Source organism: Plectropomus leopardus, chromosome 3 (genome assembly GCF_008729295.1).
Source record: "Plectropomus leopardus isolate mb chromosome 3, YSFRI_Pleo_2.0, whole genome shotgun sequence".
In the NCBI taxonomy this organism is placed as follows: Eukaryota; Metazoa; Chordata; class Actinopteri; order Perciformes; family Serranidae; genus Plectropomus; species Plectropomus leopardus.
This window is the reverse complement of record NC_056465.1, coordinates 28,848,107-28,868,579: the sequence shown is the minus strand read 5'-3', so window position 1 is coordinate 28,868,579 and position 20,473 is coordinate 28,848,107. Positions and strand designations below refer to the sequence as shown.

The following is a 20,473-nucleotide window of genomic DNA, read 5'->3' as shown; positions in this document are numbered from 1 at the left end:
ACAGGCTTTTTGCCAATAGTGTCCTTGGCTTCTCAGTCAGACACACCCACATCTCATCCAAATATGGCCACTTCTTGCTCCAGGAAACCAAGATGGTGCCAGCTGCAATGTTGAACTCTAGGTGCCTTCCAAATCGCATACTTTTTTCTTTTTACTTTTAGTAGGTACTATGGCTGCCCTTGCAGAGTATGCACTGTTACATGCAGTATGCACACAATCAGGACATACTACTTCTTCATAATACTGCACCCTGAACTTTGACCCTCTTTTTCATATAACTGTACCATGGAAATAAAACAAATCGCTCAACTCAACTGAGACAGAGGTTAACCCCTCTGTTACTGTTACTGAACAACATTAACTTTTAACTTTGAAGTTATAACTGCATACATTTTGGATTCTATCATTATATATTAATTTTATTAGCCTACATTTGCATTTCTCTGTCATTGTTGTTGTCATTTGTTTTTGTTAGTGGTTTTCAGTCTGGTTGCGTTCTCATCTGATGCCGTGCCCTGGTGTATCATGCAGACACAATAGGTGGCTTTTGGCTTTGGGATCTTAGTGAAAGCACTGCAGAAGTGGTAGTATTTGACAACTTCGTAATGAGAATTGGCTGGGCACCCTATGGAAGGCCAAGAAATATTGAACATGGAAAGCAGGCAATATTAGCAAAATATTAGTAAAAATTAAAAAATAAATCAATAAATTAAAAAAAAAAAAAACAAGCACAAAAAAGAAAAAAATAAGGAGCAGGAAATAACCTGGAAAAAAGTACCAGATTAAAAGAAAAGTAATATACCGAAATAAAATTAATATATATCATTATCTGTTATCTAATTTTAAATATATAATCACATAATTCAAAATATAACTTCTTGTCATTTTCCTCCAGGTTTTTTTGTTGATAATTTTGCAATTATTGAAGATAGAGAGAGAGAGAGGCAGAGAGAAAAAGATTAGCTCATTTTTAGATAATTCTCTAGTTCCCTTTTCTTGCAAGCTGTAGTACACTTTCTGCCAAGTTGCTGATTGGATGTTTTTGAAAGAAATCAAAGCAATCTTTGTAGATTTTAAAGGGTTAAAGGGGCTTTCGGGGACTCAATCTTACCATATAGTTGATATCTGCTCAGTATAATGGGTGGTTAAAGCAGCGGTGAACAGGTTAAAGACTCACCTGATCACCGCTGCCTTTATTTTACTTCGAAACTCTGCACTGCAACTCTTATTTCAATATATGTGTTTTTATATTTTTGGGTTTTATCTGTTGTTTTCCCACTTGCTTTTTTTTAATCACCTTTTACATGCTTCTTTTATAATGTTTTAAATGTGTTTCATTTCCCCCTGTTGTCGTATTTCAATGTTCTGTGTGAAGCACCTTGAATTGCCTTGTTGCTGAAACGTGCTATACAAATAAACTTGCCTTGCCTTGCCTTGTATTTAATCGCCTTACACATAAAAAACACAAGAGTGTGCATCCTGGTGTTACTTCTGCTGTGAACTCGCTGACAGCCTTGAGTGTCTGGTGCGTCTGAAGGCGGATGGGAGGCGGAGGACTGTGTCCAATGGCGCGGCGGAGGAGGCGGTGTACGATGACAGAGGGAGGCGGGCTGCAGCAGCCAGCTGTTGGAAAGCAGCGCTCCTCAACCATCCGCTACTTGTGCACCAGGTGAATATCTCTGCATTAGCGCCGCGCCAGAACACAACACTTCATCAAGACATCAGTGTGTGTTTTCCTATCATCGTACTTGCGACTTTTCCTGTTTGTTTGGTCTCGCGCCGGCGGGTGAAACTCAAAGAGAGAAGGAGCACGCGAGCAGGTGAGATCAGATGTTTCTGAAGCTTTAGTTTTTTTTATTATGTGTTGTTACTGCTTCCTGTGTTGACATGTTGACATGACGCAGCTGTGAGTAAAGTACCTGTTGCCGTGTCATTGAAAGCAGCCTATAGATGAGGCTATATTGGACAGGGATGCTTGGCAACTCGGGGACAGACAGGCTATTCTTAAACAGTCTATTTTGAATGACGTCAGCAATTTATCAGGGCCTAATTAACTGCAACCATTTTTTTTAAGCTTTGTATTTTTACACTTTTTATTTTTAGCGTCCAATATGTTGCCATGCAAAATGAATAATTTGGATATAGTTATGCAGACACGTCTCATGACTGCTGCATCTTTCTCATCCCTTCAACCTGTTGCCCTCTCAGTTTGAAATGTGCATTGACAAGCTGTATTTTGGGGGAGCATGATCATTCAAATTTAAATCTGAGTTGTCATTAAGGTGTTTGTCACCTTCAGTTTGAAACAACTTTAGAAAATCCTGAAAAACTTTCATTTCCCTGTTCGTGTAAAGATCAAATGTTCTTGCTCTCACTTGCATGTACTCTATTCGGGCTATATCAAGGCAATTCAATTATCTCCTGTTAAAATTAGACAAATATTTCCTCACCATGACTTTGCAAAGGCCCCTGTGAGCACATGAACTGTCTGACCCCTAAGACGCCACACATGGAGATTCACACATTTATTTTTCCTGATATAAAAGTAACATTTTTTTCAGCTTTGAACACAAAGAAAAAGGGGGGGTTCTCTTGTTAAAAAGTGTTTCAGTTTTGGTTTGCCACAAACTTTGGCAATCACCTTTTTTTCATTTGAGTTAGTGAGAATTATGTATTGGTTCATGCAAAATTTGGTTACAGTTTTGGGCCTGGTTTCACATTTTACCAGCTTGTCACGAGACTTGGTTGTGACTAACAGGTGTGATGAAAATGACTTAAACAGCAAAACCAAACAACTCAGTTAGGTGTCATCCACACGTCTGCAGTACTGCTCAGTATATCAATGTAGTGCAGCAATCATACAGCTTCTCTTTTGATTTTATAAGCAAAACATGTATAAAAAAACTTATATTTTACAACAGCAGCAAAACATTGGTGCAGAAACATGCTTAGAAAGTAAACAAAACTGATCATTCTTGCAGTTTTTTTTAAACTCTAACTTCATGCTTTGATTAATCTGGCATTTATTTTAGCCCTATCCAAACTCTACAAATGATCTTGTGGGATTGGCTGTTACAGGAATGTTATTTGCCACCCCAAATCATCAGCTTCTTTGGCTGATACGCATACACGTGTTTAGCATGTTTTTGAAACATTATCAAGCCATCGTGCTCTAAATGACTCATGGAAGGAAAATCATTGAAGCAGAACCCCCAATACGCTACAAAATGCCCTACTTATTTCCCTTCTCATTCATGCATACAGTTCACTGCTGTGAGAAAACCACCAGTGCAGTGCAGTCATTTGAACCGATAAAACCAATTTAAATGATCTTGTCTGTTGATGCACCAGTTTTCTGTGAATGTGCACTATTGTCTCAGCGAGGTCCCCGGTGATTACTCAGATGCTCCCGGGGTATGTCAGAGAGCAGAGCTACGGTGTGCTGCTGCTGTGTGTGTCAGTGTTTTCCACTGCATTGCCTCTGGGAAGGTGTCTCACAAAGGTGCCGTCTTTCCCTGTAGAAGCCTGAGCCCCAGGGGCAAGTGTGCATATGTGCAATTATTGCAGGACACAAAGCAATTCTGTCTTATTATAGCAGGTTTGGCACCAGTAGAGAGGTAAAAAAAAAAATAATAATAATAATACATAAATAAATATCTACTGTTTAATTGAATTTTCACATTTTCTCAGCAATTACATGTTCAGGGGTTGACCTCAGACATCAAAGGTCACATAGGTGTGCATTCACAGACCTCAAATGGCAGTTGTCGTGCGGGAAAACATCCAAAATTAGCTGATGTGCAAGACTTTTCCTGCCTGTCTTGGCCTTTAGGTCTTCAACAAACCTACTAAACCACAGAGTTCTGTAGCAAACTCCACGCCATTTGGCAGCTATATTTACACTTCCAGTCGTGTGTTTTACAGGGCAGCGATAGTCGTTTTGCTTGTATCTGTGAGGAGAGGAACTCTGTGTAAAACCCCTTAGATAAAGATCTTTCTGCCCTGTTTAGAACACATGTCCCACTTCCCTCTCTTCTCACCATTAACGTCATTAATCTTGATGCGAGGATAAATAGTCTCACTTTTGAGAGATCAACGTGATGTGAGTTCAGTTTCTGTGTTGTGGCTGGAGCTGTTTGCTACACAGACCAATACTTGCTTTTGTGGTCCTAAGCGCAGCTCAGTGTGCCTTGTTTTTACCGTCGAGACACATCAGTGACGGGTTTATCTGCAGCTGTCACTGTTGAGGTGTGTCTTGTCTCTGCAGTGTGTTCAGCCCAGTGGATATCACAGGACTTTATAAGGTAATAATGAGGGCAAAGAGGTGGATTCCTCCAGAAATGCCCCAGATGCCTGTGTGCCAAGCTTACGTTGAGGGACAGCGGGCACTTTAGGGGTCGTGGGAACACAGGCGCCATATCCGCTCAGGCACCATCAGGAGGGACAGGGGACTAAATATAGAGAAGTCCGATACATGTCCAGTATTAAGGGGGAAAACCAGTGAAAACTGCTCTGGGGTTTGGAGAAGATCTGTATGGTCAGGTCACGAGTCAAACCACCACTTAACGTAGTGACTGATGGTGGAGTGTAAAATGGAAATAACTCAGAAAAAGAGCAAATGTATGTATGCATTTTGATTAAGTGTTTTTTTTTTTCAAAGTTTGCACCAAAGTCACTTCACAGCTGTCACTGATAATGCAAAGAACATCAATCCAATGGTTTCTCTATAGTGTCCAGCTCTATATGGTCAGGGGCAGGGACAGGATCGGGGGTTTTCTCGACCCCAAAAAAAAAAAAAAACTGCGGGTGTGACTCTCAGAAATGGACATTCTCAAGCCAACTACAATCCATCCACATCTTTGCCTTTTTTTCTGACCTGGCTGTGCATGAGAGAGGAGTGGGTGGCTTTTAGCTTCAGCCATCTTTCAAAAACACACCGTTTTCCCTTTGACTGTTTGGTTTTTAGCGATTGCCTGCTGAACCTTTAAAAGGAACTATCAGCTGTATTTTTAACCCTGTCTCTTGGGGCTGTGCGGTGCAGGCGAGCACTGAGCCGCTGGCCCGGGGGTAACCCATATTGTGGGGGTGTCAGACTGTGTGGACTGCTGGCCCCGGCAAGGACCGCTCTAACTTTAGACCGCATCGCCTCATGGTGGTAAAAATAAACACCCTGCCCTTACCAAGGGGAGAGTGACTTGAGTCACTTAAACCAAACGGCTGACATTTTCCCACCAGAATTATACAAGTGTGAAGAGATAATTTAATTTATGTACATCTGTAGATTCATATACTCTAGATGAGAATAAACCGTTCAGTGGCGGCTGTGCACAAATTTGATCCTCAAGAAACATTTTTTACGCATCTTTTTTTATATTTCTTGAGCTAAAGAAGAAAAATGATGAGTAACTTATTTGTTGATGTTTACTGCTCCAATATGAATGCAAATAACACAAAGACTTGTATTCTGCTGCTGTAACACTGGTGTATTTTGTTTTTACAGGTGTCAGACGGCAGAAAAATGGGAAGAAAGAAAATACAAATTTCTCGTATTCTGGACCAGAGGAATAGACAGGTGGGCAATATTTTTATTTATACATCTTAAGAATCAAAACCATAAGCTTTTTATACATGTATACAGGAGGCTTGCCTCAGCAATAATTGTATGTTGGTCATTTTAAGGCCTGTTTGGCAAGGACGTAGCACCAAATTCTGGTACCTATAAATTAGCAGTCCCTATGGGCCCCTCACCTTCTCTGTTGATCCATGTCTCTTCATGCACCTTTTGACCCTTTTTTCAGTTTGCTTTTTTCACTGTCCTTTCTCCCTTTTCTATTTTGGAACCCCGATTTCTCTTTCTCGAGGAAAGATATGAGCAGCATTTTGCAGGGACAGATTCTACTGCAGGGGTGGACTAAACCATTTTGTGCCTTCAAGGGTTGAGAGGGGCCTTAGAGAGCTCCCACTATTTTTTCATACAAAGCTCAGTCTTTCAACCAATTGATTCAGCCAATTTTAATTTATTTTTCGCAATAATATTTAGAAACAGTGATGTCGTTAGGTTTGGTCGGCCGAGGCTTCAGCCTGGAATGCTTTATAAATAGCCTTGCATCTTTATATATCGGCCAAATACATATTTATCAAAAATCAGAACAGACCTAATTATAAAAACAAATTCCTGAATCTGTCATTCTGTTCATACATGTACTTGAATAAATTACTTAATTACATTCCACAACTGTTAAAATAAATACAAACATTTCATAAATTTTCTAACTTTAGTCAATAAATATTTATTGATAGCATTTGTAAAATATTCTTACTCAGTACTAACTGGTAACAAATACTTATTCCATTCACAGTTTATAATTAGGCCAACTCTGGAAAGTAAAAAACTAACTTTTAAGGGTGAATAAGGTACCAGAGTGCATAAAAAAGCATCAAAATAAAGTTTGTTCATTAAAAAACAAAAATATAAATATATATATACGCTGAGGGATTCCCCTGGATTCCCCTAATGAGATCATGGGCTAAGCCCCAATTTTCTCAAATTCTAGAAATGCCCCTATTTACATAGAAAAAAAAGAAAGCAAACAAGACCAAATTGTCATTCCAGGCTTTTGGAGGCCCCCCCTTCGGTTCGGGCCATCAGTCCCACTTTTCCTCATAGCACAATGCCCCTGCTGTTTGAACATGCTGTACATGTTAGTAGAAACAGTATGTACACATCAGTACCTCATGTTTCGTGCTACGTGTGTGCAGGAGATATTGAAATGTGGCCTAAAATTGTCACATAATGCATAGTCCAGGCTTTGAGTCTAGCAGTGCAGTGGACACACACAAAGTTATACTGTTTTGGATATAAAAATGCATTTTTTGTACTGTGAAGCATGCAAGAGGTAGCATTCAGAGCTAATATGTGTATAAATTATTTCTTAATACTGTAAGACAATAATCTAATATCACATTATGATATCTTGAATGATAAGAGACAGTAAGTGGGATTATTGTTACATTGTACAGTACTTGCAGCATGCATGCTTCATTTCTTTGATTTGCATATTAGGGGCAAATCGAAGCCAAATAGGTGTAAATGCAACAACTGTGAGAACTCTGAGTTAAAGCCTGCTGCTGTAAATGCAAGAAAATCTGAAAGATCTAACAGTAAAAGTGAGATTTCTTTAGGGCCAAAGATCAGTAATGGCACTCTTGCACTTTCACACAGAAGAAAATGGATTGAGCACTCTAACAGAGCCAATATGGTTAAAGTCTAAAAAGAAGATGCATTTGACAGTACAGTACAAGAAGTTTTTTTTAAAAATCATTTTGATGGGATATAAATCTGATAAGGCCGATTATATAAACAGCGCAATGTTGACATCAACTCAAAGGCAGAAGTTACATATATTTTTCTGAGTCGCCACACACTGAGGTAATGTCAGTGCCATACTGCAATGTGACAGAAGTACTCACATCATGCTCTATTAATATTTAAATCAGTATGTATGAAAAAAAACACATCAAACGCTCACAAGGAATCAGTGTAGAGAAAAAGAAAAACGCATTAAACTGTGCTCAGAGTGTTGGCAATTTGTTTCTCATATCTGATCTTCAGGACTGAATGTTTTTTAGCGATAAGGTTTGTTTTTTGGGGAGTTTTTCCTTATCTGAATTGAGGGTGTGAGGATAGACAGTGTTGTATGCTGCACAGATTGTAAAGCCTTCTGGGACAAAGTTGTGATTTTAGGTCGTGTAAATGTACTTGACTGTCAACACTGGCAGAATTTGCAAGCAATCAGTTTGGATTTGTGTGTTATGCTTTTCTATTAAAAAAAAGCAACGTTTTTTCACCTTTAGCTGTATTATTTTTAAACAGCAATGATCATTAATCTGATAACACAAAAAGTTTGTATATTAGGCTGACTGTATGGTAACTAAGTCGGTAAAAAAAACAGCTCCAACGTACTGACTCAGTGAACTGTCAGAAATGTTTGGGCAAAAATATTTCCACACATTTGATTTATTTAAATACTTAAGATGCATATATTCTGTCTAAATCATCACACAAGCATGACACAACCATTTTGTGTGTGTGTGTGTTAGGTGACTTTTACCAAGCGTAAATTTGGCCTGATGAAGAAGGCGTATGAGCTGAGCGTGCTGTGTGACTGTGAGATCGCGCTCATCATCTTCAACAGCACCAACCGCCTGTTCCAGTACGCCAGCACAGACATGGACAAAGTGCTGCTCAAGTACACCGAGTACAGCGAGCCACACGAGAGTCGCACCAACACCGACATACTCGAGGTATGTGCAAGCTGCTATTAATGGAAATGACAGAGAAGCAAGATTACACATTAACAAAAACACAGAATTATGTCAGAGCAGGAGATATTTACATTAATTTCAGGTTACAAATTAAAAATATATATATTATAGTGTTGTATTTTGGGTGAAGAAACTCCATATGTTGCTTTTTTAAGCCTTCATGCTTTCACTGTGGGTGATTTTCCATGTGCACTTTCTGTTCTGTATCAGACTCTGCGTAGGAAAGGCCTCGGTCTCGACGGCTCAGAGCTCGACAGTGAGGAGAGCATGCAGGTGGCTGCAGACAAATATCCTCTGAGTGAGGGCATGGATCTCTCTGTGGCTCGCCAACGCTTCTATGTCAGTCCACACACACTTCTGCTATTGCACAGTCACCACATCACATGCAGAGCTGACCCAAAGTTAATTTGTTTTCATATGAATTCTTCTTATTCTCATTATTTTAACGAAATAAAACAGCTCAAAAGGATTAAAATACACAGAACACACAACACAACATGACATTTTTCTAGAATTAATAGAATGAATCACAAAATATATTACAAAATGAACACACAAACCACCCACCCTAACCACCCAGTGCGTCACTGACATACATAATTGGTCTTGGTTGTCAACATCAACACCCTCCACCATAAACAGTGGATACAGATATTCAAAACTCAACAAGTAAGACGTTGCAAAACAAGAAGAACAACTCAAATACATACCTTGTCGATGCATATATGAGAACAGTGAAACAAAAAAATGCAAATCTCCACCAGTTGTTGCTCATGTCTGATGGTGCCCACAAAGTGTTTGCCCATTTTCTAATAAAGACATCCAATCTTTCGAACTGTTCATTTGAATGCTGTCACTCTTGCCAACTCTGCAGCCCATTTTCAGACTGTCACTTTTAATTCTGAAGCTGTAATTAACATGGATTTTACTCTTCAGACCCCAACGCTCCTCTCACCAGAGGCCCAGTTCCTGGTGTCTGCAGGTTGTGAGAACGGCTTTGCCAACTCCTCTGGATCCAGCACAGCGTCGCATAGACCTCCGGGATTTAAAACTCTGAGCTCGAGACCCGGCTCTGCCAGTCCTGCTGCCCCACACACGCACTCTGCATTCATGTCTCCACACTCAGGTGAGCACATCTGGCTGTTTAACACATTTTCAGAGCCATTGTAATTACAAATGATACACAGAATACCCTGCATACGATGGAGAGCAACCTATTCATGTCATTATAATGTATTATGTGTATTTTCATATAATTTATAACATACGTTTAAATGTTTAAAATTGGTAAAAATTATATTTCTATTTATTATTATTATTGTTAATAAATAAAAATCATACATTTATAAAAATCCAATGACCCTCAACTGGATAAGGGGTTACGAATGAAGAATGAATTTTAAAGTGAAGTTATTCTGAACTTATCTATCCAATTTCCTTGATGTATTTAATGTACTTTTTACTCATTTACAGTACCATTATTTGACTTCTGTGTGACTCAGTCCTAATAAAACAGCTTCATTGCAACATGAAATATACATAATGTAAAACAAATATGACACTCAGTATGAGAAAATGATTACTGCCACCAAATTAAAACTCTCAACTAAATGGAAATATATTTTTTTAATATACTGGTATCAAAGACAGCAATTCACAGTTGTCCATTTAAAAATTGGCACAGTTTCCCAGAATGTTTCCAACTGTTACCTTATTGAGCAGTGAACAATTTTCTGCTTAAATTCAGATTTAATATATTGGCATGATGATCCATTTTCTTGCGAAAAGCTTCCTCAAAAATTCACATGTATGCTTTCAACCTTCTGTGCAGCTGGCTGTGAACTCACAGGAAGTGTGTGTGTATGTGCATTTGTGTTCACACTAATCCACACACACAGTCGGTCTGTTTTGTGAAACTGGTCCTCCACCAGTGTAACAGCGGCTGTGACCAGTTCTGTGGTTTCTATACAGAATGTATCACACCTGCCAGTCATGTCAGCCTCTTTTACAATCTATAACTATTTGGGCACACCATGATGTCATTAGACACTGATCGTTGACAGTGTTTTTAGATGTATGAAAGCTGTTTTAATGATGATTTACAGGGATGTTTTCAATGAGTTCAAAATGGATACATTAAAAATATTAACATGAGCTTGTAAACGATAGCTGCCCCTTGTCCTATAAAGATCAGATACCAATTCAAAGGTCAAACTAAAAGGAGAAGTACAATTTTATAATTTTATTTTCACACTTCTGAGCAGATGCAGAGAGAGGTGAAGAATGTATCACAAAGAATAAATTATTCCTCTGTGAGTGAAACAAGCTCACATCTCTTTTCACTTCCTGCTCCTTCTTTCGCTGTGCAGGTATCGGCTACTCGGTGTTCTCTCACGGCAACCTGAATCGAAGTCTAGACATGAAAAGCCCTCCGCCTCTGAACCTGGGTGTTGAGAACCTGCGGGGGGATGCTTCTAATCAGGGCATAGGGGCCACACGTGCTAACCACAGCTCTGCTGTAAGTGGTTACTTTCCAGTGTGATCAGCACTTACAGACTCAAACTTCTCACAGTTATGATATTCATACGCATGCAATGATGTCACTCTATCACTACAAACTTGAGATTTTTGGCTTGAATATTTTTCTTTTTCTGTTCATTAGAGGGGTGTCTTGTACCAGGGCCTGCACAGCGGAAGCTCAATGGTAGCGATGGGGAAGGCAGGGCTGCTGGGTCACAGTTTGGGAGGTTACGGCCTTCCCTCTCCTGGAGCCTCTGGTATGTCTGTTGTGTATCGCCTTTCCTTTCTGACTGCATTTTTGCTGAAAGTTATATGAAAAGATCGATACAACTCTTGTATCTGTCTGTTAAAAATTAAGCTACAACAAGCAGATGGTTAGTTTAGCTAAGCATGAAGACTGTAAACAGGCGGAAACAGCTAGCCTCGCTGTATCCAAAGGAAGAAAAATCTGCCTACAAGCACATACACAAATATCAATTGCTGTGTCCATGACTGTATAAATAATGGATGGAGCTACCATGATGTTATGGCTATAGACCAAAATCATCTTTTGTATCAGGCTGTAAACATTTGTATTCCTGCTGTAAAGTAGAGAGTCCATGTGGTGCTTCCTAAAACAACAGGAATGAGTTAGCATTTCGGCTCCTCTGGTTCCCTACTCTCTATATCAGTGGGTTTTCGATTGGGATTTCGGTTAGAAGTCTGAAATAAGGTCTGCGGTTAAAACAAGCTTAAGAGACTTTCACGTTTTGTTCTACGACATAAAATTTGATAGTAATACTCCCCTCGCAAACTTTGAAACTTTTATGCATCTTGAAAAAGACACTTGCTAAAAGTGGCTAACGAAGCGAACATAGTGTATGCGGTTCATTTTAGCCTAGCAATAGCTTTTTACTTCTGGCGATTACATTTTGGCTTCACAAATCCTGAAAGTGGTGTTCATTTGCGATGATTGTTTTGCTGAATAAAACATGTAGGTATCATAAATGCTTGTTTACCACAGAGCTTATTTTTTTGCAATGATGTAAAATCCAAATGGAAAAATCCTATAGGCTTTTTGACGAGGGAACCATAGCAACAATAGCTTCCGGGATGGCCTACAGAAAAACGTCATCCCTCGGGCGCTTTATAAACGACTCCAGTGACCAATTGCTGTGCTCCGCCATCTAGTGGCACCGCCATTACTGTGGTGGCAACTGACTGCTGACAGTGACAGCCGTAGATTCAGCAAACAACAATAGAGTGGTGAAGTAACGAGTCCTAAAACACGGAGTCCGTTAGCCTTTTAGCACTTCCGATTTCCTCGTCTTAAAGTCCAGTAAAAAGCCTTAAATAAGGTCTGTGGTTAATACAGGCTTAAGATATTTAGATGTTTTGTTCTGCAACATAAAATATGTCCATATAAACCCGATTTTTGAATTTGTAAGGTTTTACTCGCTTTTAAAAAAGGCGGTTGCTAATAAGTGGCTAAATGGGACTACAGTGTTTGTAGGGGATGTTAGACAACATCACACCAGACACAGAAACTCATTAAACCCACCTGTCCGCCTTTACAGCTTTACAGAGCCGCACTCGAACTTAGCAACAATGAACATTAGCTTTTTGCTTCTGGCGACTTCATTTACGCTTCAAAACACACAAAAGTGGTGTTCATCTTTGAAGATTATCATGCTAAAAAAAATGTGTCATAAACTTGTGCTCGTCACAGAGCATATTTTTGGTGAAAATCGAAAAACCCCATTTAAAAATCTTGTAAGGTTTTTGACAAGGGAAACAGTGTGATGCCAACTTCTTGGCTGACCTACAAAAATACATCATCCCTTCACCACTCTATTACGTTAACGTTATGGTGACAGTAGCATGGGTAGTTGAATTGATGATATTAGGCAGTACCTTACTGATAAAGGTACTTTATGTGGTTGGTGATGTTAACATTGTTAAAATTTACATATTACATATAATCAAGTGATGAAGTGCTGTAATGTAACTTTCCTGAAATTACTAGCTAATGTTAGCTAGCACAATCAATCAAAAAAGTTGCATTACTTTATCTACCATTACACGTGTTCTGTTTGTGATGCCAACCAAATGATGTTTACTTTGTGGTTATTAGGTTGCCCTAGTTAGAGCAAATTATGTTATATTTCACAATAATACCACAAATAGTTGATTGAGTTAATTTATTATGTGCAACCACTGCAGCCCTAACACGATGTCTTAGCCCCCAGTAAGCAGTGTTAACTTAGCTAACGAAAACCTATCGTGCTGCTGTTATTGGGAACAAAGTTCTTTCTGTTAATATTCTTGACCCTCTCTTGGCGAACATCTTGGTCCCCTGCACACCCAGGGAATCGTATGTAGACTGTACGGTCTCAGACAGGGGCAGTCTTCATGAAGTAAAGGCGTGTGTATTTCGCATTTAGTTTTCTTTCCAAAGCTAAAGTTTGTCACTACTGTTGGAGCAGCTGAGAACTGCACGGATTCTTCCCGAACTCCTAGACATCATTTTCAAAAGTAATGTTTCACAGAAAGTAAAGGTAAGAATAGAAAATTATACACTTCTCAGTACAGCTTGCATTCAAACATGTGCGGGAAGGAGGGAGATGCCACCGCAGTAATGGTGACTTGTTTACTTCCGGTACTTTCCCGGATTCGTGTATAGTTTAGCCAGGTGCTGTAATAAAGCTTAAAATGAATATAATATAATTGATGTCATTCAATGATATAAAAATCATTCATTGGGCATTTTTCCTTCACTTTTTTGAAATAGGATTCCACATCCGTTAATCTTTTCTTTTTTTCATCTTTCTTGTTTACCGTCTTTTTTGGTGCTCATAGTGTCAGTAAAATGAACGACTAACTAGCTAACACTGTGTGTAGCATGTCCATATTAAATATTTATGTTTGTATACGTGATCTAAGCAGCCAACTGATGTTAACTCCAGCAGGTAGCCAACAACCGTGTTATACATCCAAAGAACTTTTATGAAAATGACCTGCATGGCAACCAGATCAGGCCTCTATTTGAGACAGGCCTTTATTAGTCCTGAGGTCTCGCCACACCGGGCTAGTAAAAAGGACTGGGCGTATAATTAATTAATGAGTTTTATTGCCAGGCTAGCTGTTTCCTGAGGCTTCAAAATGGCACTCCACAAACCAATGACTGACATCAAGGTGGCTACGTTATATATTATATTTAAACAGTCCATGTTACAGACATGACTGTGGTATCAGTTGTCTATTCTAACTGTCAGCAGGAAAGCAAACAAGTGTATTTCCTAATGTCAAGCTATTATCTGCTAATGAAAATAATCTATCCTATAATTCAGAGTTTGGTTTATTACAATCCATCCTCTTTGTTCATCTTTCAATTTATATGTTTCTTTGCAGAGTATGGCCAGCCTGGTTTTTATCACTCTGTTAGTCTACAGCGAGGAGCAATGAACCCCTGGCAGCCTCCACAGCCGCCTCAGGAGCCCCATGGGCCTCATATAAACCCAGGGTAAGGATATTAATCCGTAATATGGTACCCCTGTGAGGATAAAATATTGAGTCATGACACAAAGTTGAATCTGCTCACTGTTTTTTTTTTTTTTTTGCTTTGGCAATGTTTTTTTAATTCACTCTTTCTGTGCATCGTTTTGATCAATCAGATCTTCATCAGGTGCAAAACAGCAGCAACAATCACCATATTTTAAATGCATACCTCAATATAATGGTAATCATCAGCTCAAGGCGACCACATATGTGACTTGAGAAGACTGTGACCAAATTAGTGACATCTGCAATAGCAACTGATATGCAAAACAATATGATTAATAGTCAGCGACAAAGAAAAAGACAAACATTTATGAAAAAAAACCAAAATATAATTGGAAGAAACTGAGTTGAAAAAATAGATAAAACTAGAAGTAAGTAAATAACAAACAGCAGAAAAGGAAAATTTAATGAAAAAAAGAGAAAATAAATGTTAATAAAATAAAAACAACAGAAAAAAAATACACAATGAGTGAGAAATAGATAAATACATAGAATAAATAAATGAAAAGAATAGGAAAAGGATAGGGGGAAATAAAGACAAAAGAAGTATTAGGAAAAACAATAAAAAAAAATTGATTAAAAATAAAAAATAAGATAAGATGAAATAAAAAAGAGGTATAATAAAATATTAACATAGAATTTAACATAAGTTAAAATTGAGTGTAAAAAAAAACAAAAAAGAGGATGAAAATAACACTAAAATGAAAAATAAATAAATGTAAAAATAAATGTTTATACATAAAAATAATTCTTTCAAAAAAGTAAATATATAATATGATATGTTATAATATAATAGAATACTTTCAAACTATATGCATAAAAACAAAAACATAGTAATTGAGTGTGGAAAAATACTGCTGAGGTTTTAGATCATTTTCGTCATGAAATATTATAATATAACAATATTTGTGTATATTCTCGGGTTACATCTTGTTCCTCGACAGGTTTTATTTCACTTAATGTTTTTTACATTGTGGGAATATAGCTGCATTGCTACAACTGTTTAATTCACAAATCTAGATGAATATGCCACATTTGCAAACTGCCTTTTTATTGATTTTAAATACATTAAATTGTCATCATGCTGGTCCTGATGCATGTAACTGCAGAACTGATGTTCAATTTCATTTTTTTGTCTTGTTATTTTCAGTATGTCCAGTGGAGGGTGCTCCTTCCCCTCTCAGTCCTGCTCCTCATCCTCTCCACATCTGCCCTCCCTCAACCTCAGCATCAAATTGGAGCGTAGCTCTCCTGAGCACATGTCCTCTCCCACCTCCCCTCCTCTACACCACCTCAGGCAGCACTCTCCAATGAGCAACCCCGACTCGGCTTGCCAAACCCCTCCAGAAGCCCGTCCGGCCAATGAGGTGAAGGAGTTTCCTAAAGCCGGCTACCCACAAGACGAAGAGGAAGGAGGCCAGGCGCTCAGGCAGTTAGAGATAAGTGATGGGTGGCAGAGATAGCTGGCTGCTGCAGTATAACACCATCTCCCATTCAATCAGCTATCTTCCATCAAAACCAGTCCTCTCACGCACGCGCGCACACACACACACACACACACAGATATAAAACACAGAAGATAGCGGGATGGGGTCGATTTGTCCCCATCATCCCAGAGAGGAATGCCTCTCTTTGTCTCCTCACTCAGAGCTGGTCTCTCCTTTCTCTGTATTGTTTGATTGATCCCACGAGGAGACAGACGCACACAGACATTTGCTTTTTGTTTGGTTATAGGTTATATAGGTTTTCTGCGTGGAGCTAATGTGAATCAAAAATACAATCTGAAATGTTTTGTTCTTGTTAAAGTTAGCTACAGCAGCACATCGGGACCAGCTGAATTTCTCCAAAACAGTCTGACCACATATCTGGCTTCAGGGGTCTTCAGTGTTTGATGTAGGTTTGGAAAATTTTCTGTACAACTATATTTCACTGTCTTGGTATAAATGTTACAGTGAAGAGCAAACAACAAATGGAAAATGACTCATCACAGCAGCCAGAAGAAACCACTGAGTCTCTGTGTCGACCTTTACACACATTATGGCCCTCTTGTTAAATAAGCTTTAATGTTTTAGCCTTTAGCTAAAAATAGCTGACATGATCTCCCCACAGAAAACCAGTTAGATATCACCCGTCACTGGAGCCTCGGCCTTTTTTGAAACACATTTTAAAGGATGAATTTACATCTTTTTAAGTCTGTCTTAAAACAATTCTCACACACCCATATGTACAATTTAAGTTTTTGTGTCTGTAATATTTACTCATGTCCATACAGACAGCGAAAATATCGTTTTATAATAACACTGAAATATAAGAATGCCCCATAATGGCCAAGTCCTTGGCAGCTTCCCGGGTTGAAATCCGACTTCCGGCCTGTTGCTGCTTGTCATCTGCTCTCTCTCCTCCTTTTCCTCCAGCGGCACTATCCATTAAAGAAAATAATAGCCCCAAAAATAACCTTTAAGTTTAAAAAACCCAAGGAACTCCTCAAAAAAGATTCTTCACACGGGGGCGGTGCCTTACGTCACCCGTCTCACAGTGTTGTGTGCCTGATGCTCGTTCTTTTCGGCTTGCTTCAGGTCAATTTTTGGTTAAGCTTGCAAAAATGTAACTTAAAATATTGTTTATTAACCTAATCTTTGCTGTAACCCAAACGTTAGACCCACAGAGGACTTCATACCTAACTATAACTTCAAACAGCACAACTTATTTTTTTGTGATCATCGATTTACAAAGTTACACTGAGATTTTTGCTCCCTGTACTGCTGCATGACTGCAACCGTGACAAGTCGTCCCTGCAGATTTTCAAATGACTTTAAAGGGTCCAATAATCATTTCTATGCAGATGAGTGGTCTGTACAGAAAACATTGTAGTGTGTGGCATCAATAAATGACCAGCACAAACAGATTTACAAGGCAGACTATTAATTTCCATGCACATGTCTGAGAACATATATACCATATATAGAAAAAAAGGAACAGAATATTTTGTTTGCCTTCAAACATGTTTTATTCAGTCTAATTTGTTGAACACAGAAAAAAAGAGGAGTGTTATAGGTGCTATTTGGATAAAAGGAAATATGTGACCAAATAGGGAGGGAGAGTTTGGACTTGTAATTTGCTTTGTCAATAAATTATGACCAAAAAAAGAAAGACAAAAAAAGCCAAGGCATACTGCTTTGTTAAAAAGCCTTTAACCCTTTGAAACCTAAAAAAAATGCCATAAAATAAGACTATGAGCAACTTAAGAAGAAAAGACACATTATAGTACAAAATTAGTTTTTAGTTTTTTATTAGTTTGCACCAAAACAAGCAAAGTTTTTAAAAAAAAAATCCAAGAAAAGCAACTACAAATTAGAAAGAAAAAAACACAAGTAAAGTTTAAAAAAAAAGTTGCAATCAATGCACAGCTGCAATCAATAAAGTGAGTGACTCCACAGTACCAAAGTGTTCAAGACCTAACAAATTCATCGCAAACAATATATAACATCAGATATTCACATAATTTCATACAAAAACAGTGATATAAAATAAATATATTGTGGTGCATTACACATGATTCCTTAATTTTTCATTTGATGCTTCACTAAAGTTGAGTAAGTAAGTAAGTAAGTGCCTACAAACTTTTATTATTTGGTCTAGTTTGCCTCATGTTCTGAAGTTTAGAAATTAAATTTTCCCTTTTTTTGCCAATCAGTCTATTTATTTTCACCAAACCCAAATAGTTCAAGATTTCTGCTCTGTGTGTTCTTCATTCTTACAGGTGCACACAGGTTATCATATAAAGCAGCATTTCCTCCAATACCACTTGTCCTTCACGTTTTAGATCTCCTGCTTCAACGCAGCAGAATTAACGATCAGCCGGTCGTCAAGCAGCTTCAGGTGTTCATAACGATCATTTGAGTCAGCTGTGTTGCAGCTGGGAAACATGCAGGACCAGTGACGTTCAAGGCGCGATATGGGAAACACTGATAAGTAAGAACATGCACTCAGAGCACAGGTGTGTTTTTAGGGAGTCTCCAAAGTCCATAGTCATTATTCTTCAGTCAAAAGTTCATTTAATAGGGCTGCAGAGGTCTGAAATGTAGTTGTTTTAGTGTAACGTTCCTTCTTTGTGTTCACCCACTCAGTGTTTAATCGCATTTAGTGGAGAGCCAAGTGGTCAAATTTCTTTGCAGAGTACAATCTCATGCACTACATAGTTGCAGATTTTGCAGTGAGCACATCCCCCTCAATATTTAGAACATGTGCATAGTGTCCCCACCCAAATAAAAACATGTAATGGGCAAACAACTTTTTATTTTGACAGAATGAAAGACACTTACACTATAAATTGATGCAAAAAAATCAGAGAATGCAGAGAATAAAGTGTTTTATTTCCTTTTGTACAAAAACTGCTCCAGATTGAATTAAAATGCATTTTTAGGAAGAGGACTGTAAATTTTGACCCCCATGCCTTAGTTTACATTGAAATCACATTAAGCAGGGAATCACTTCAGTATGGCCTGTATGGACAGCAGGGACAATAGATAAGATTATCCTTTATTAGTCCTTCAGAGGGGAAATTTGCAGTGTTACAGCAGCAAGGTGGATAGTGCAAAAACAAGAAGCACCAGCAAAAACAAAATGCAAGATACAATGAATAAGTGCACCGTAAAAAGAGCAAAATAATAGTATACATAGAAGCACAGAAAAACAAAAACTGTTTCAACAAGCACAAGGATGTGTGGGTGTTGCTTTGAGACAAAAATACGAAAATTTTATCCTAATCCTTTTAACTCTGGATGCCAGTGTCTCTCTTGGCTTGGCTGATATTTTTTTTCAGTGGGAATTTTAAAAATGTCTCCTTTTTCTGTCTGTTTGCCAGCCTGTAATTGTGGATAGGCTAAACTTTAGTTGTACTATTCCTCCTAATCATACTATTTTCACATTTTTTACTTTACCCCATCAATAAAGTTATGGTAGTCTACTTCAACTAAAGACCAAAGAATTGAATTATTGTCTCTATGCATTGCAATCAAATACTGCAACAGCCAAAGACCCTTTGTGTTTGTCAAATTTGATTTAAATAATATAAAAAAATGTATAAGTTATTATTTGTGAAGGGCTTTACTTAGGACGTGCATAATGTAGATATTATTGAGCTTTACTGCTGTTGTTGTAATATCAAGAAATAAAATAAAAATATATGACACACTGTGTAATGAAACAATATTCATGAAAACCCACAAATTATGTTTTCTTATTGAGGAATGTTTGCTTTTTCATTATATCTGTAAATTTACTTTGAACTGTATTTTTGTGCACTGGATTTCTGTGTGTTTTAGTTTTGTGTATTCATGTTTTTTTCTCTGCAAAATATACTTCGAATTTTTGGGGTTCTGATGCATTTCTGCTTATTGTCCACAAGGGGTCATATTATTTCACAAAATTTGGATATGGATGAGAAAGTGTAGAGCAGGGGAGGACCAGCCTTAAACTATGTGGTGATTAATTATCTAATGAATCTCTATGACAAGACACAGGTTCAGAGGTTCACCCTGAAGACATGCAACAAATCCATCATGACAAACTCTGCAGAGATACTTGGTGGAGGTCTTCAAGTTCAAGTGCTGCTGTGGAATTAGCTTTGTCATTTTTACGTGCATTAATACGAGCATGAAGAACCAAATGATCAGTATTCTGATGTTTTTCGGGGTTGTGTTTTTATATGTTTACCGAATGCTTCACTAACATAACAGAGACAGATTTTTATTTGACATTTGTTGTGATTCCTTTTGAATAAAAATGGTTTGATTTGTACAGTTGCCATTCCATGAATTTTATTTTATTTTTTTATTTTACAAAGGGTATTTAATTTATCATCTTTCTTTTAAAAAAATGCGACTCTTTTGCCACATTATTTTTTTCATGTACATTCAATCTGAAGACGGATAAAAAGACGTCCGCTGTGTGGCTATCAAGCTTTCATGTGTCCATTTATTTGGTCTTATTCACCTCCGTTCCGTCTTTTGAACACACACACTCCCTCATTATCATGTCTGGCCCCTGTCAGGCAGCTCACCACGCAGCCACCAAACGAGAGGAGCAA

At 38.1% G+C, this 20,473-nt stretch overlaps 1 protein-coding gene across 1 annotated transcript; it reads left to right on the top strand.

Annotated features, from left to right (window-relative positions):
• Window positions 1-1,665: 1,665 nt before the first annotated feature.
• mef2b (myocyte enhancer factor 2b) lies at window positions 1,666-17,638 on the top strand. Its single transcript, XM_042516854.1, has 9 exons — window positions 1,666-1,820; window positions 5,501-5,572; window positions 8,101-8,304; window positions 8,536-8,664; window positions 9,262-9,451; window positions 10,695-10,843; window positions 10,988-11,102; window positions 14,236-14,347; window positions 15,536-17,638. Exons 2-9 carry the CDS (start codon window positions 5,519-5,521, stop codon window positions 15,846-15,848), a joined length of 1,266 nt encoding a protein of 421 aa, XP_042372788.1. The 5' UTR covers window positions 1,666-1,820; window positions 5,501-5,518; the 3' UTR covers window positions 15,849-17,638.
• Window positions 17,639-20,473: the final 2,835 nt, after the last annotated feature.

Excerpts from the sequence above, each read along its gene's own strand:
- mef2b (XM_042516854.1), top strand. The coding sequence starts at position 5,519 with ATGGGAAGAAAGAAAATACAAATTTCTCGTATTCTGGACCAGAGGAAT. Across the intron at positions 5,573-8,100 it reads TGGACCAGAGGAATAGACAG|GTGACTTTTACCAAGCGTAA; the intron begins GTGGGCAATATT and ends TGTGTGTGTTAG. Across the intron at positions 10,844-10,987 it reads GTGCTAACCACAGCTCTGCT|AGGGGTGTCTTGTACCAGGG; the intron begins GTAAGTGGTTAC and ends TCTGTTCATTAG.